The sequence below is a fragment of the Pocillopora damicornis genome, chromosome 2 (assembly GCF_964200805.1).
Source record: "Pocillopora damicornis chromosome 2, jaPocDami1.2, whole genome shotgun sequence".
NCBI lineage: Eukaryota > Metazoa > Cnidaria > Anthozoa > Scleractinia > Pocilloporidae > Pocillopora > Pocillopora damicornis.
In genome coordinates this window covers 2,830,981-2,845,679 of record NC_142671.1, presented here as the reverse complement: position 1 = coordinate 2,845,679, position 14,699 = coordinate 2,830,981, and the positions used below count along the sequence as shown (strand labels likewise).

Sequence of the window (14,699 nt, the reverse complement as noted above, 5' to 3'; positions counted from 1 at the left end):
GGTGCCTCCCATCTACATAGCGCTGAAAAGCTTGTGGATTTAAGTTATTCTTGCCACGATTTTCAATTGAGCGAGGCGTGACGGAAGTTCTGCATCCACGTTTTGAGGTGAAATCGTGTTGTCACGGAACCTGGATCCATTTCTGGCGGCCGAGATTTTTTCACGTTTGACGGTTGGCGACTCACGGCTCTTTAGATTAAGTTATCTTTGAGAACTTGGAAGCTTACCCGTGGCAACCCCGTTAATTTAAGTCAAAACCCTGTTACCAAACTTTTCCGCGCCTCACTTAACCGATAGTTGTAGACAGCTGCTTGTTTCAGCGAAGCCTTCGAGGCTTTTTTTCAAAATTATTGAAAGAAATAGTAAAAACAAAGAATATTTTTGGGATGAGTAGCTCAAGAACCTCGTGAGACCTTTTTTTTAGGTTACCAGTGAGTAGCCTTTTTATAAAGCCCCACCTTCAGTATCCTCACGACCAGTCTAGCGCTTCCAACTCTCATCAAATCAAAGGTAGTTAGCGTGACAGGGATATGTAATCTGAGAATTGAAGAGGTCCCATAGACATGAGAAAATGGGTCACAATCGCTGCTGTAGAGGTACTCCAAGAAAACGAGGAAATTCTCAGTCAAATCGTTTTCCGCTGGCTCATTACAGTATCCTACAATGTAGCTTGCTGGTCGTCATCTTTATTAGACCCGTAACAAATTTGTAATGCTTTTCATCTTCTTGTTGTTTTCAATCGGGTTAACGTTGCATGACATTCTAAATCCCCTAATGACGTAATTATGTTGTCGGGAGGACTGCTCATTGCGCGGGAAATAATGAACTCTGGGAAAGTGAAGCGGCGCGTACTTTCGCGCCGTCTTAGATCATTCCTGTTTGATTGCCGACAACATGGTGTGATGGCATATGTTCTGAGCCAGGTGAGCGCTTTTTTCTTCATTCCAAACGTCTCCCAGTCGTTTTTTTAGCGCAAATGATTGATTCGCACGTTTTTTACGTTCAGTATATGTCATTATATGAACATGTAGATTACAAAATCTTCGATACACGAAACGAGAGCGATCGGGAATATCACTCCATGTGATGGGAGATTTGAAGCTCGCTTGTTGGGAAACTCGAGCTGGTATTAGTCATTTCTTTCCCTCCGTGTTTCCCTTGGCTTTTGTTTTCGAAAATTTGCCACGTTGTTCGCTGATTTGATCCTGGCTGTGAATAGCTCGCGATATCAAATATCGAACGGGTAGCTAGCTACTAAATTTAATCTATGCTCTGCATTTGACCTTTCCTGTACGTCTTTTGTTTCCTGCGTATGGTTCGCCTTTGAATTTTAAAGGATAACTTAGCAGGTAGAGCTTTACTTTGCTCCTGACTTGATATAGAGATCAGTGCCTTGGACATGTTTGTTTGGTTTAGGAATGTAATTATTTCAATCTCGTGCCGGTTGTGCATTGATGAAGCGAACATTTTACAGGCTGGGAGGGGAGGGAAGGCCTATGCTATTTCATTTTCATAACTCTTTTTTGACTCTTTTTTCCAAGCTTCTTGTCGTGATTTTCCTTCTAGATAAAAAATCGTATTAACTTGCTTGGAAGGCTCCTTTTATTATGGTAATTTTAAAAGTACAATCGGAGAAATGAGGGTCCAAACTCGTTGATTCAATGTACTTGGTTTTTGTGAGTCGGTAAATCCTTGCAGAAGCCACCATGAGGGGATATCTGGAGGTGTTCATGCTACCAACACATACCACTTTTTTTTAACAGGAACATGAATTCCAGCTTTGATGTAGTTTTCTTATCGCCAAGATGTGTGAATTTTATTGATCATGAGGAGCAAGTTCAGTTTTAATTTTTAAGACACACACTTCAAAGCTATTCCTTATTGGTAGAATATTTGATTTATATGGTATTGTGTCAGTTAATGTTGGCTGTAAATGAATTGTTCTCTTGATTTTACAATTGTTTTTTACCGAACCCAAGTCCAGATTTTTAACGTTTAATAGTTATGCATAATAAAAGAATCAAGATACATCACCAGTAATAACAAGTAAACCAAATATTGGTGTTCTGAGAAAGAAACAATTGAACCAAACAAAACTCATAAGCTACAACAAGTCTACCAATTGAATCAAATTTTTGCTATTAGTGTTGCTTACATTTCATCTTCCGTATTATTTTGTTGTTTTACCTACCTTAGCAAATGTTGTGCTTTTTGCTTTGCCATTTGGTGGTTTGTGATTAAGTGACTATTGTAGTTATGCTATTTTTCGGATTTGCCCCTGTTGTTGAGCAAGGGTTGTCCCTGTAGAGAATTTTAAACAAATAACAATACAGAACTTATCAACCATATGTAGGGACAAAAAAGTAGCTCTTTGGGGGCTGCCACTGTGGAAAGGTGTCTGGTGGTGAAGGTTGGACCGTAATTCATTACCAAAGTTATTCAGTGGGTCCTGCATCAAGGAGATGCCCTTGGTACTGGTTTAAGTTTACCCTTAACAGAGGTTTTCTTTTTGGTGAATGTGCTGAGCACAAAACTTACAGAAATATCTTTTCCATTAGGATAAAAGTTTGTGTTTGTTGAATGGCTTTTTCCCCTGAAAAGAGGAGTCATATAATATCCTAGAGTAGTCAAACCTTAAAAAATAAGTTTTCAGAGCTGTATTTCCTATCCAAATTTACTAATGCAAGGCCTCTCAAAATATAATATCCTAGAGTAGTCAAACCTTAAAAAATAAGTTTTCAGAGCTGTATTTCCTATCCAAATTTACTAATGCAAGGCCTCTCAAAAGCCCAATTGACACTATTCTGATATTTTCACAGATGCCTGTGCATTGTAGCACAGGACAGTTGATGAAAGAACCTGATGTTCTACCCAAGTTGACTTGTCTGTTTGAGAAAGAAATCATTCATGACACAACAGAGGTCAGTGTTTTTTTTCTCTATTAATTTTGCTACTGTGTTGATTAACCCTTTAACTCCCATGAGTGACCAAGACAGAATTTCTCCTTACAATATCAATACAATATCAAGCAGAGAAGTGATGAGAATAAAGAAAAATATTAATTAGGAGATTATTAGTTGATCCAATACCAAAGTTTCTCAGTTACCAGTTTCTCCAAACTAACATCACAAGAAATATATGGCAGATAGTAAGGTGAATTACTAGTGAGGTCTTGGGAGTTAAAGAAACATTTTGTTTTGCTATAATCACAGTTCAATTACCGGTATTATTAAACTCAGAGGCTATTTAAATTGGTAATTTTGAAAAAGAAATTCAATGTAGTGCTTAACCCGTGGGAGAAAAAGATAAAAAACTACCTTAATTTGACCCTTAAATTCCTTTTCATAACTGATAGAATGCCAAAGAAAGCAGTCATGAAGAGCCTCAAGAACAAAATGGAGAAGAATTAATGATTGCCCACTACAAGGTAAAATTTTCATTGTTTTGCTTTTGAAGCATAGCTGATTAACAGGGTTCTCATTAAGTGCTAATTGTTAGCTAAAAATTGGCTACCTTGATTTCTTAGCCCCCTACTTTTCATAAGAGGGTGTCTTCAAGTTGTGAACAGTAAACTGCAATAGTGATCAAAACAAGCCACTGCCACAAAGACCTTCAGGAACAGACAACTTGAGCACTCTTCCAATCTCTACCTGCCACATGTTTACCAGGCCAACCATCTGCCATTGAGCTCTGCACATACTGTATGTCTGAAGGAATGCATAAAATAGCATTTCAGAGCCCATACACTTCAAGAATAAATATGTTGTGAAGGCACTTGCCCAATAGGCAAGTGGGAAGCTCTCAAATTGTCAACTGTCTTCTACATGCAGCTAATCATCTACAGCCTGACTTATTGAGTAGTTAAAGTTATGAAACGAGCCAGCCATTTTAATCCTAAAGCTTCATTTCTTTAATTTTCAGGATTCTGAAACGGAGAGTATCATCAAACTTCAAGATGATAGTGAAGAAAAAGAAAAAGAAGAAATAATTATCGATATTGTCTTGTGTGAGGTAACACTTTTTATGAAATTTTTGGTAACAAATTAGCAATTGAAATGATATATAGCACATTGAAATGATATTAACAGGTAAAGTGGTATTCTAATGTTGCTACATTTCACAGGATCAGGAGATGACTTTTGATACGAAGCCCAAAGCTAACAATGACATTGAGACTCAAACTAATTCTGTTGTGAGTGAGGTAAGATTTTATTTTTCCTAAGAAAAGTTCAATATCTGTATATATATCATGATAGAAAACCAAGAGGATTCACCTGGTTGAATGCCTCGTATCAGTCATGGATGTTTATGCTCCTGGATCTGCATGTTGGATTGTTAGTCAGTTTTTAGATTTTTTGTGGTGGCCATGAAAGATAGATGTGATGAGGGTTTTAAAGTCCTGAAATACTCTCTCTTGTTTTTGTTTTTAGGTGTTTCAGATCAATTCTGATGGTCAAGTGGCAGTGAATGGGGATGAAGATCAAACTTTGGACATTATTTCTTGTGAGGTAACCTGTTAGTTGCTGAACTTAAATAATTACTTTGAACACCTGTATACTTGTGTATATCAAGTCAAAAATATATTCAATCAAAACAAATTTTGATGCATTATGGTAGCTTCAGTTGTGTTGCAAATATCTTTTCTTAGAAGGGGCTCTAGTTCCATATGGTATGGCAGATCACATAGTCCTCTTTGTGGTTGTTATCAAGAAGGGCCTTTTTTTGTTACCCCTCTCCGGCTTCTAGTTACAAAATTTGCGCACACAATTCCAAGTGCAAAGCTTTAAGCTATAAGCTTTGTCTAATTTACTCCAGATTGGCTTCTTCAAGTTGCTAAGTGTGGTGTACTGCATCAACTGCCCTGCTCCATACAAAATTCTTATCTGTAGCAGGATATTGCTTATACAGAATTAAAACACACTTGGGCAAGTAACCTTTCCTGGGCAAGTCAGACAAATTTTTTAGGATTTCCTTGTTTATAGTTGTATTGGCGGTTGAGGATGGATGATTTTTTGCTAACTACTCACACCCTATTCCATTAGATGAAAACCTTGTGAAAACACCAGTATTTGCCTTGAAAACCAGAGTTATACTGAAATGCAATTTACACTGGCAAAAAGCAGCAAAGATGGACAAATGCAAGAATATGTGAATTTGGAAAAGGATAAGATCAATCACAGTCTTAATAATGGCAAAGTTGGTAACTTTTCCATTCCACATCTGACTTGCATATCAACTTTGGAAAATGTCACTGTGTGCTCATAAAACTGACATATGTAACATGCTAAACATGTTGTTCAAGTTTGTTAATCTATGGTAGAGGTAAAAATAGTTCAAACAATTTTTGTGTTATTTTATATCAAGGGTGCTGAGGAAGCTAGTGTGACCTCCAATGCTGGTGCTGAGCAAAACAACCCAAAACTTAGAGAATTTTCTATTCCCTTGCAGGTAAGAGCTATTAGTTATCAACTATAATTCACCCTCTGACTGTTGTGGGTTATTTTAAGCCTGGAAAGCTCAGGTTTTATTGCACCCCACTACCATCTGGGAGATTGAGGATTCAAGCCCTAAACTGGACCAACACTCAGTGTCTTAAAAAATTGCTGTTGAGAATGTGTTGCCTTTGCTACAAAATCTGCAAATGATTATATGTAGTAGTTTCCTCTGATAAGGATGATGAAGCGTAGGCCTTTTCTCCTGCATCTTCTCTGTACTAGTTAGCAGGGGAGGTGAAAGTTGTTGTGGTCTGGCTTTGATTCCCAAACTGGAAGCATCTGCAAAATATTCCCTTTAAAAATTGCATCTCACAAAGTTTTGTAAAGTTTCAAGAGCTTCAAAGATGGTGTCAAAGAAATCCTTCTTTGCTATCAAAATAATTTTAAAAATACAGTCAAACTCCCTTTGCTACTACCTCTCATTAGCAACCTCTTTTTCAAAATACTAAAAGTTTTGCTCGCTAGCAAAAACCAAAAGTTGTTTCAACAGATGTCTTAAAAGTGGAGCTCCTGGAAGTGTTTCATGAAATGCAAAACAATTACCATAGATCCTAAATTTTTTTCCTTGATTATGCCACTAAAAGTCATCACAATAGGTTTTAAATAAGCACTCGCAAAAGGGTCCTGTCACCATATGCAAATTACCTCAAAAGTGGACCACCTTTGGCCTGACCTCTGTCAAGTGACCACCTAGACTTCCTAGGTTCAACTGTATGAGAATTTTGTAAGTTGGTTTTATACTCTGTGATTGGCCTGGAATGTTTGTGCTACCCTCAATTGCAGTTTTATTTATCACATTCAAGGCAGTTTAAGTTGTCTCTTTGTTTTTAAATTTAGTCTCCATTTGCTCCTTTTGATGTTTTCATTTGTTCTTATTTTAAATCCTAATTATACATTTAGAGAAGTTTTATCTTGCAATTTCAGAAACTACGGGTTTCCACAAATTGTATCAACAAAAGGCCTGAACTAGAGGAAGATGAGTACATTTGTAAGTTGTTTTCTTCTTTGGCATCTATTGTTCAAGAAACAGAAGGGAAAAAGATTCAGGGGTACTCTTAGCCACTTAATTGCTAAAATTTTGACTATGATAGTGATACATTGGTATTGATGAAAAAGAATCACACAGAAATAGTTCCACGCTCTCCCTTTGGTCTCTATGTAGAATCTGGGATAGTTGTGCATGAATTTGTCCACTTTTCAAACATTTTAACTGACATAGTTTTGTGGTTTTTGTAGTTTGTAATCACTGTGACAAACTGCGTGTTGGTGACTGTCCAGTTCATGGAGGCCTCAGATGGATAAAGGAACCAACAGCTGTTATGGAAAGGGATGGGTTGACTAGGGCAAGGTCAACTATTCCAAGTAGCATGGATTTGAAGATTTCGAGTATTCCTGGTGAGTTATTTTTTCCAGCTGTTATCTTTCATCTGTTAAAAAAAACTGAAATGATGAAAGCTACAGGGCATGTCTATAAATTTAATAAAAAAGTTTTGGTAATGTTAGGAAAGGTTTGTGTACAAACTGTGTTATTGGCATGCCAAATTTTGAACTATATTGATAGGTTCTTTTTAAGTCAATTAGTAGTTTGTAGTGTTTGTGTTTTCCTTTGGTAGAATGATTTTGTATGCTGGTAATTGCACAATTTTTGTTCACCCTGCCTACTCACAACAAAAGGAAATTTTTTATTACCTTCCCTTTCACTAAAGTTTTTTTATGATCTTGGAATACCTGTAGAGCAGTGTGAACCTTTAGGACATAAAAATGGTTCACTTAGGCTGCAGAATGCGCAACACGATGACAGTGATAGATACCAAAAGAGGAAGAAAAGTAAATTCATTCAATCATTAAATCAACAGCCAGAAAGAGTTGTTTCAACAGCATGTTATAGCCAACCATATTAGCTATGCCATAGTCATAGCAAGTCAGCATGGTACAGCTTACCTATGCAAAGCTGGTATTCTCTTATAAGGCCAAAAGAACTTTTCATGGCTGCCAACTTGATTACTTGACAAAAACAGGATAGCCACGTTTATCGAAAAACTGGCACATTACCTCTGATTTTTTTTAGTCAGGAGTTCATTTCAAACCAATGACCAATCTGGAACTTTTAAATGCACTCGCTCACGATGCAAAACTTGTCCTTTCATTCATAACGTAGAGAAAATATCGGGACCCAAAAGATCCATTAAGATCATTGATCACTTTACGTGTACCTCCGCCAATGTAATGTACTGCATAACTTGCACTTATTGCAATAAGTTATACATCGGCGAAACAGGAAGACGACTGGGTGACCGATTCCGAGAACACCTTCGCGATGTGGAAGCCGTAAAACACTATAACAAAAATTTATATTCCAAATCGGCACCCTTAATCCCCACGGAATCAACGAGCGCTTTTCATTTAACTAATTTATTCCTGTTTTCTCGTCACCCTATTCCCACCAATGGAGTAGCTCCACTTTCTGCATATAAACCCACACACAACCCACAATTCCTCTAATCGCTCTGACGAAGGGCTAACGCTTGAAACGTCAGCTTTTTTACCCTTTACGGTGGCTAATTTACGTTTTCAACCCAGTTGTTAACACTAAATTACCTGAAATTATTTTGTAGTGCCCTCCACCGACTCATTATCAACTATTATCAACTTAGCTGATAAAACCAACTTACATGTCTCTTGCACTACCCCTTAAAGACACAGGACCACAGTCTTTAGAACATTACCACCTTTTCCCCTTTATTAACTTTATCTCTGATTTCTGTGTTTTTAGATGCTGGTCTGGGGATGTTTGCCAAAGAACGATACGAAGCAGATGTTGTGTTCGGCCCCTACTGGGGTGACAAGATTGATGTGGCAGATTTAACACCAAACAGCGATCAGAGCTATATGTGGGATGTAAGCAATTTAAAATGTTGAAGTATTACCTTATTCACAGCATCCACACTCTTGCCCCTGACAAAAATAAATTGCTTACAACTTTGGTTGTTGCCTTTAATGACGATGAAACAGGGAATAAGGGCATTGCAAGGAACGATGTCGTGACAAAACTAGCATGGTAATTGTGCAAAACAACTCCACTGAAAAAATCTCAGGGTTACGCTATCACCCAAGAAGGGTCTGAGAGTTGATACGATGGCTTTATATGAGTAAGTGAGTTAGGTTAGTAAAGAAATTGAAATCATCTTGTGAAGCGTCCTTGAACAGCTCGTATGCGCCTGCATTTCACTTGCATGAAATTTGACATGCCTTAGGAGTACTCAGTATGTCACCTGGGTTGTGTTCTTGAGTTAGTTTGTGTTGCACTCTCTAGCTAAACTTTATCCTTTCTACTTAACCATAACTGTTTTCGTTATTTTCAGATAATTGAAAATGGACGTGTCACTCATGTTGTTGATGCTCGCGCTGAAGAACACAGTAACTGGCTACGCTTTGTCAATTGTGCTCGTAATGAAGATGAGCAGAATCTTGTAGCCTTCCAGTTCCGGGGTGAAATCTATTATCGTTCTTTTAAGACAATAGAACCAGGAATGGAGCTCTTGGTGTGGTATGGAGACAAGTATGCATGTGATTTGGCCATCTTAAACAAAGATACCACAAGAAAAATGGAAGGCAAGTGCCCTCTTCTTTTACAGAACATGACTAATATTTTTCGCAGCGTGATTTTAATGATTACTTCTTTTCTTACAGATGGACCAATACAGTGCCAAAAGTGTTTCATGGTGTGTTCTGGGCCTGTTTCCTTTGCCAATCACAACAAATTCCGTTGCCAACTGAACAACGATCACCACCGCTGGCGGTGCATACACTGCGACAGAAGTTTTAAAGATCAAAAAAGTCTTCATTTTCACAAGTACATCCATAAAGGGGTGAAGCCGTTCACATGTGGAGTTTGTGATAGGGTGTTCGCATTTAAATCATCGAAAAATAGGCATCAAAAACAGATGCACCCAGCAGTTACACTAGACTGCCGTTGCACCTTGTGTTCCAATGTGTTCGACGATAAAAACAGGCTCTGGCAGCACGAAAGGACATTTCACGCAGTGAAACGTTTGTCTAATGGCACCTTTGAGTGTTTGAAGTGCCAGAAGCGTTTTACCCAATGGGTTAATCTTCTGAGGCACAGGAAACAGACGGTGCACTCCAATTCTAAAGAATTTATCTGTAAAACATGTGGTAAGGCTTTCAAGAAGGAGGGAAATTTGGTTAGACATGAAGCTCTGCACAAACCTTTAGGACCCTGCACATGTTCCGAATGCGGAAAAAATTTCTTGTTTAGCCATGACTTACGGAAGCATGTACTTCATAATCATGCCAAGATGGACCCGAAAAAAGCTGTTGATGGATGCAAGTCTGACAAAGATGTAAATATCACGAAAGGTTCCTCTGAAAAGCGCCATGCTAGGGATACATTCCATTGTCACATTTGTAAGACGAAGTTTCTCTATACCTTCACCTACTCGAAACACATGCGGGAAAAGCATCCTTCGTTTAAGGTTGCTAGGTGCGGTATATGTTCAAAGGTTTGTAATGATAAACGTCGCTTGGCCTTACACATGGCCACCAGACATCGAAAATTGAAGAACAGTGCCAATTTACACCCGAACGTTTCCGAGAATAAAGGAAAAGCATCAAATGGGATGCATCAGTGCGATATTTGCTTGAAAGAGTTCGTGTCGCTCGAGTCGTTGAAATCACATAGGGGTCATCATAACCGGCAAAAGGTTTTAGACAATCAGAAGTCTGGTAGAAGGAAAGTTCTTGCAAGTCCGTTGTTGAATGAAAATTCTTCTCCCAAGCTTGGTCGAAGTGCAACCTTCAGCTGTAAAATCTGTAACAAGTCATTTGAAACTTCGACTTCTTTGCGTTCCCACTCTGCTCACCACAGCCGCAGTCCTTCTCGGAGTGGAGATAAGTCTTTTAGTGAGCTCCTCTCAAGCTCTTCGTCGGAAGAAAAGCCCTCCCTAAGAAGTGCTGCAAGCTCAGCTTTTATTTGTAGAATCTGCAACAAGTCATTTAAATCTGTGAATGCCTTAGGTAGCCATACCGGCCACCACAGCCGCAGCCCATCTCAGAAGAGTTTGAAGTCATCAATTGTAAAACAAAGAAAATCGCGTGGTGCATTTCCCTCGACTTCCTCGTCGCAAGTTCGGCAGAAGAATCCTCAGCCCAGCAGAGATTTATCTGGCTCTCAGTTCGTGCCAGGTTCAAAGGAAAGTGTATCATCAGTGAGCCCCCCGAAGCAGTTTAACTGTGAAGTGTGTGGAAAAGGATTTCATTCGAGGAAAATTCTGGGTCATCATAGACGACACCACTTCCGAAAGAACAACAACGAAAGTTCTCCATCCAATCTTTCCTCAAATGAAATCAAAGCAGTTGCTGAAACCAATATACAGAAGGAACATGAACGCGACGCATGCATCCAGTCATTTGAATCCAGCAACTCCCCGTCTCCACGCAAGGGGGAACACACCAGAATGACGAATGTTTGCGTGTGCTTACTTTGTCAAAAAGAGTTTTCGTCGAAGTTGGCTCTGGTGCGTCACAAATTACGTTCCCATCGGATCGGTCCATATCAATGCAAGCTTTGTGGCGAAAGTTTCCGAACTTGTATGGGTCTAAGTCGTCATGTATTATATAAACACGGAAGCCGTTCTACTTTTCAGTCGAAGAGTAATACAATCGGCTCTTCAAAATTCAAATGCCTTAGTTGTACAAAGCACTTCTCGACATACAGTGGACTCTTCAAACACATGCGGAAGTTACACGTTGACTTCAGTTTCTGTGCCCAAAGCAGTAAGAGTGAATTGAAGGCTACGAGTGATACCTGGAGGTGTCAGCTCTGCAGCAGAGAGTACCTAAGTGTCAGTGGCTTGCGTAAACATCTGAAGAACAAGCACCCGAAGCAGAAGTATGATCCTAATCAAGGATGTAAGCCAGCGAGAAAAGATGAGTTTAAAACCACCACTGTTAAGGGAAAAAAACAGTGTCGTAGTTGCAAAGTTAGATTCTGTCCAGCTCAAAGTGCCAACCGATCGTATTGTATGCGTTGCAGTAGAAAATTGCAAAGGAAAGGTGAAGCCATCAGTCCACAATCTAGGCAATCACCTGTTAACAGTAATATTCAGAAGAACGTGCAGTCCATTGGACGGAAAAGAAATATAAATCATTTATCGATGCCATCCAAAAAGAGAACAGTGAGGGCTTTCCATTGCTTCTACTGTCAGGAGGGTTGTTCAACAATCAACAGTCTCTACAAACATTTGATGGTTGTTCACCGAGATGACTTTGGATCGAATCCCACTGGTTTCCGTAAACCCCTAGATAACCAGACAAGAAACGAAGCCCAGAACCACACTAGAAATCAAAACTTGCAGACCAAAACTTGTCTTTGGAGTTGCCAGTACTGCAGTAAAGAACTTCAGACTGAGAGTGGTTTAAGGAGACATGTCAAGAACAAACACGGAAAAAAGGTACGTGTTCCTGACCAAAGAATTAAGCCAGATAAGACCAACTGCTATGAATCAAGTGATAGCAACGTGGCTGAGTCAACACACGTTTGCCGACTTTGTAACATTAACTACTCTACAAACAAAAGTCTTCATTGCATAAGTTGTAATGAAGAATTGCTGAGCCAAATGAGCGCCAGTACGGAAATGAAAGAGAGAAGAGATCGTCCACATCGTTCAACGACTCTTTCAACCGGGAATGCTGTAAGGGCATTTAAGTGCTTGTACTGCCGTAAAGGTTTCTCTACAATTAACAGCTTCTACAAGCATATGGTGATTGCACACCAAAATGGCTTTTCATCGAAAAGCCACACTTCCAAGAAACCCCTATGTAGCCAAATTTCAAGTGATTCCAACAACAATTCTATTCAGCGCGTATCGACAAATTTTGCTCCTTGGAAATGTGAGGACTGTGGTAAAAAATTCCGGAGTGCCACTGGTTTTACCAGGCATGTCGATACTAAACACAGTAGGAAAAGGACGTCCAGTCGGGGCCGCGTGTGTAAGTTGGAAGGAAATTGTAGCTTCAAAGGGACTAGTCGCCAAGTGGCTAGAGTAACAAAGACTCCATTACTAATCACAGCGCCAAAAACTGTTAGAAATGCTGAAAAAGGCAATGCTTCCCTCAGTGGCCGACATTCTACGCCAACAACAGTGACAGTAGCAAAAAAATTGCTTCGTAGAAGGAAAAAACGCTCCAAGTTAACTCTTCATCACAGATGTGGGCAATGTGGGAAACGCTTCTCCTCCAAACCTGAACGTAGGAGGCATGTGAATGAGATGCATGCAAAGAAGAATGAAAGTTGTGAGGGAGTCTTATCTGCCATTCCAAATTTCGGAGAAAAATCAGATGGAAGAACTTCTACGAACGGGTCGCAACCGAAAGGGAAGGATTCCCTTCACTTGGCTTTTCCGTGTGAGTACTGCCCAAAGAAATTTTCTTGTCGTGATGATCGTGTTAAGCATGTTATGCTGGTCCATAACCGAAAGGATATCCCATCACCGTCCAAAGGTCGCCAATTAAAACTCGACGCACCCATAGGAAGTTCAGCTAAATCTGACAAGAAATCGTTTTGCTACCAAGATTGCGTTTGCTTTAAAAGAAAGGCACCCAATGCGGGCCCCGACCGTCAGCAAGAACGTGAGAAGGCCTGGAGGCACAAAAGAAGGTCAGATAGGAAACTAAATGGCTTCGTATCCAATCTAAAAGATGCGATGTCAGCCGATCGAAGTCTCGATTCATCTGAGTCCTTTCTTAATGTAACGACGGGTCATAGTCTATTTAAGATTCATGGTGGAAAATCATCCAAGCGACGTAGTTCCACTCCGTTAAGTGACGTCCATCAATCTAATTCTGTTGCCAACCACTGCTCAAAAGTTTTATCCACGTTGGGAGGAATTAGCTCGCCATACAAACGAGGAATTAGTTGCGACAGTACCACTACAAAAAGGAATTTATTGGAATACGGCAACGAAAGTCACAATTGTGACGCTTTATCTAGCATCAACGGATTGCCTAGGCCGGCGTTGAGAAACATTACATGTTTGCAAAACGGCAACAAGGTATGTTGTTGAAACGGATTGTCACGAAAACAGAGAGACTCGAAACTAACGAGGCGTAAAAGTGTCCTCAAGCACATTGTTTGAGAGGAAGTCACCCGCGGCTCAACTGGAACTTCAACGAGCTACGAAGAACACTAATTGTAACGCCTTGTTTACAATCGTTCATTTGATTAATAACTGTGCAAGCTGAGCAAAGTAGCATAGTATCATTCCAACGAGTTCCAAATTCGCACTCATAAGGAAAACCATTAGGGTATACATGGGGCATTCCCTTGAGCAGTTTTCCTTCGATGATGTTTACTGTATAGCAAATGCAAAGAAGAATCTGAAACTTTCTTTCCAAATGCTTTATTCTTATTGATGACTAAAAAAAAAACGGTTTTATTACAATCTATTTTTAGCGCTCTAAATAAGATATTTCAATGTGTTTTACCCGCACCGTTTTCATGAGAAGTGTTTAAGATGTCGAGTTTCCAAACGTGAATGTACTCAGCGGTGTATACCCAAAACACACTTGCAAGGTTTAGTCAAAGTCTTTACATAGTTTTATGCTTATCCAGTATTAATAAATTTATTCAATAAAGTTCCTTGTTATGTCTGGACAGTTACTTTGGACAACTACTCTTAGCAGACTGAGTGATCGATTTATGGTCGGCCCAAACGCATCGCTCGGATTGCACTCGCTGATTTGCTCTCTGAGGCCTTCCATTTGAGAGGCCGTACTGAGACAAGAACGTTTAATTAAAAACTTTCTAGTGATTGGGAGGGATTAGCGAATTGACAGCAGCCGTGGTATGTCGCCATACACTGTTGACGACCTTAATATCCAAAACACACTGGAACGTAAAATTTAGCAAGGAAGGTTTCGTGTTCCTGTTGAAGGGCGTGAAATTTAACTTTTGACTGGAATACCCTTGGTTTGACGCAGATGTTTACTCTTCTTCTGCAATCTTCTATTTTGGAAACTCGCGTCGAGGAACAAACGATAAGCACTGTTTATCTGTAATTGGTCGCTCGGACGCTGTGGGTCTAAAAGTACCACTTGACCGAATGTAATTTGGCTCTGAACACATTCATGTGATATTTCCCTTGCTAGTATTCATTTCAAATTTAATGGTATAAGTGAAAGCGC

General features: G+C 39.5%; 1 protein-coding gene across 1 annotated transcript; it reads left to right on the top strand.

Annotated features, from left to right (window-relative positions):
- Positions 1-823: 823 nt before the first annotated feature.
- LOC113668100 (uncharacterized) lies at positions 824-14,150 on the top strand. The gene is made up of 12 exons (XM_027183976.2): positions 824-923; positions 2,820-2,921; positions 3,356-3,427; positions 3,922-4,011; positions 4,124-4,201; positions 4,431-4,508; positions 5,365-5,448; positions 6,420-6,483; positions 6,732-6,890; positions 8,269-8,393; positions 8,858-9,107; positions 9,186-14,150. The coding sequence occupies exons 1-12, from the start codon at positions 903-905 to the stop codon at positions 13,577-13,579; spliced, it is 5,517 nt and encodes a 1,838-aa protein (XP_027039777.2). The 5' UTR covers positions 824-902; the 3' UTR covers positions 13,580-14,150.
- The last annotated feature ends 549 nt before the right edge of the window (positions 14,151-14,699 follow it).